This window comes from Primulina eburnea, chromosome 3 (genome assembly GCF_022965805.1).
Source record: "Primulina eburnea isolate SZY01 chromosome 3, ASM2296580v1, whole genome shotgun sequence".
In the NCBI taxonomy this organism is placed as follows: Eukaryota; Viridiplantae; Streptophyta; class Magnoliopsida; order Lamiales; family Gesneriaceae; genus Primulina; species Primulina eburnea.
In genome coordinates, this window is record NC_133103.1 from 397,840 (window position 1) to 399,408 (window position 1,569).

The window sequence follows — 1,569 nt, forward strand, 5'->3', positions numbered from 1 at the left end:
CCATGTGGTCTACTTGGATTAAATATATGGAAAGGTTGCCAAAATGCCTTGCAAATTTCTTTGTTTTTAAACAAATAATTGGTAAAGTTGGTTGTGAAAAACAATGGTGAATTTGAACTAGATTGTGTAATCCAATAAGCTTAATTAAGATCTTAAAACATGCAACATATCATTTAGTCTACCACACATGGAAAAATTTCAAGTTAATCCCAAAACAACCCACCCCTAATCCACCACTAACATAAGAGTTTAACACGAATAGCATTCCACGTGCCGGTATTTATCCAAAATTACAAAACAACCCCAATATATCGACAAGACCCCGTTTTACCTCCCTCCGGTGGCCCTCCCAACCGTGTCCTTGCCCCTGATAATGGAGTCCAGCCTCTGAAGCTTCAACTGCTGCTTAAATTTGTTAATAAAATCATCAGCTTTTGCATCCACTTCTTCATCACTGTCGGTGAATTTAGCGTTCCCGTTCTCCCTCACAGTCGCCGGCCGCCGCGCCTCGACAGTATCCTCTTCTTCAAAATGTCGAAAAGGGGATTTCAAGCTCGTCGATTTCTTCATTTTTGAGGGAAGTTTGGCCGGCATCTCGCCGGAAGCAGGTTCCGTATCTGGTTTAGTCCTGCTAAAGTGACCACCATTTAGGTGACTGTAAACTTCATCCATGGTTTGCAACTCAGTTTCTTCACCTTTCTCTTCATGGACGGGTTTAAAATCTTCCAAGATCGAATCTTTATGCCCAAAAATGAAATGGGTTTGCGTTTGTTGGGGATTCTGTACATGGGCTCGTTCGAAAATGTATCCACCTTGCGACGGGGGGGTTGTTTCAAGATTTTCTAAGGGATTCTCTTGGAAAAAATAGTGGGACTGTGTTTCAAAGGCTTGAGCTTGAAACTGATTGTCGGAATCTGTGCTAGATTTGTGATTATCAGACAAATTTCGAGGGTCGTGAGATGAGAAGTGCGGGTGGAAATTGATAGATTTCAAACGCTGGAGAAGTGAGGATGATTTTGAGATTCTGGGATGGTTGTGCTCATTTTGAGATGAATTTTCTTGCAAGTTTTGGGGTTGTTTTTGAGTGGCAAAAGTAGAGGTAAGAGCAATTGTACCTATCGTGAGATTTAAGAGTACGAAAAGAACAGTGGGAGTGAACCAACTGTTGATGACTGCCCATATTGAAGAAGGTATTGCAGATGCAGATTCTTCAAACATTGTCTGTGATAAAAAAAAAGTTTGGTTCACTTCTTTTAGAAAAATAAAGATATATGTTCTTTTTGAGTGGGAACTAATGTGTTTTATGCCTGGTAGTAGAAAATGAGAGTGGTGGGTGGAGTTGGTGTCTCTCCCAAAATATGATAAAATTTAGGGAAAGGTCCATGCGCCTCAAACTTATTACTTGGGTATATTAATTAATCATTAATATATGTAAATTCATATTTGGCATCCTATCCAAATCCAATGGATTTAGAGACTTTGATTAGGAAACGTTGATGTTAACGAACACTTGTACCGATTTTTAATTTTTTTTAGGAAATATCGATTTGTCAAATATGATATTAAAAC

General features: G+C 39.0%; 1 protein-coding gene across 1 annotated transcript; it reads right to left on the minus strand.

The window, feature by feature from the left end:
• Positions 1-327: 327 nt before the first annotated feature.
• On the minus strand, positions 328-1,218 carry LOC140828602 (uncharacterized). Its single transcript, XM_073191540.1, has one exon. The coding sequence runs from the start codon at positions 1,216-1,218 to the stop codon at positions 328-330; it is 891 nt and encodes a 296-aa protein (XP_073047641.1).
• Between the last annotated feature and the right edge of the window lie 351 nt (positions 1,219-1,569).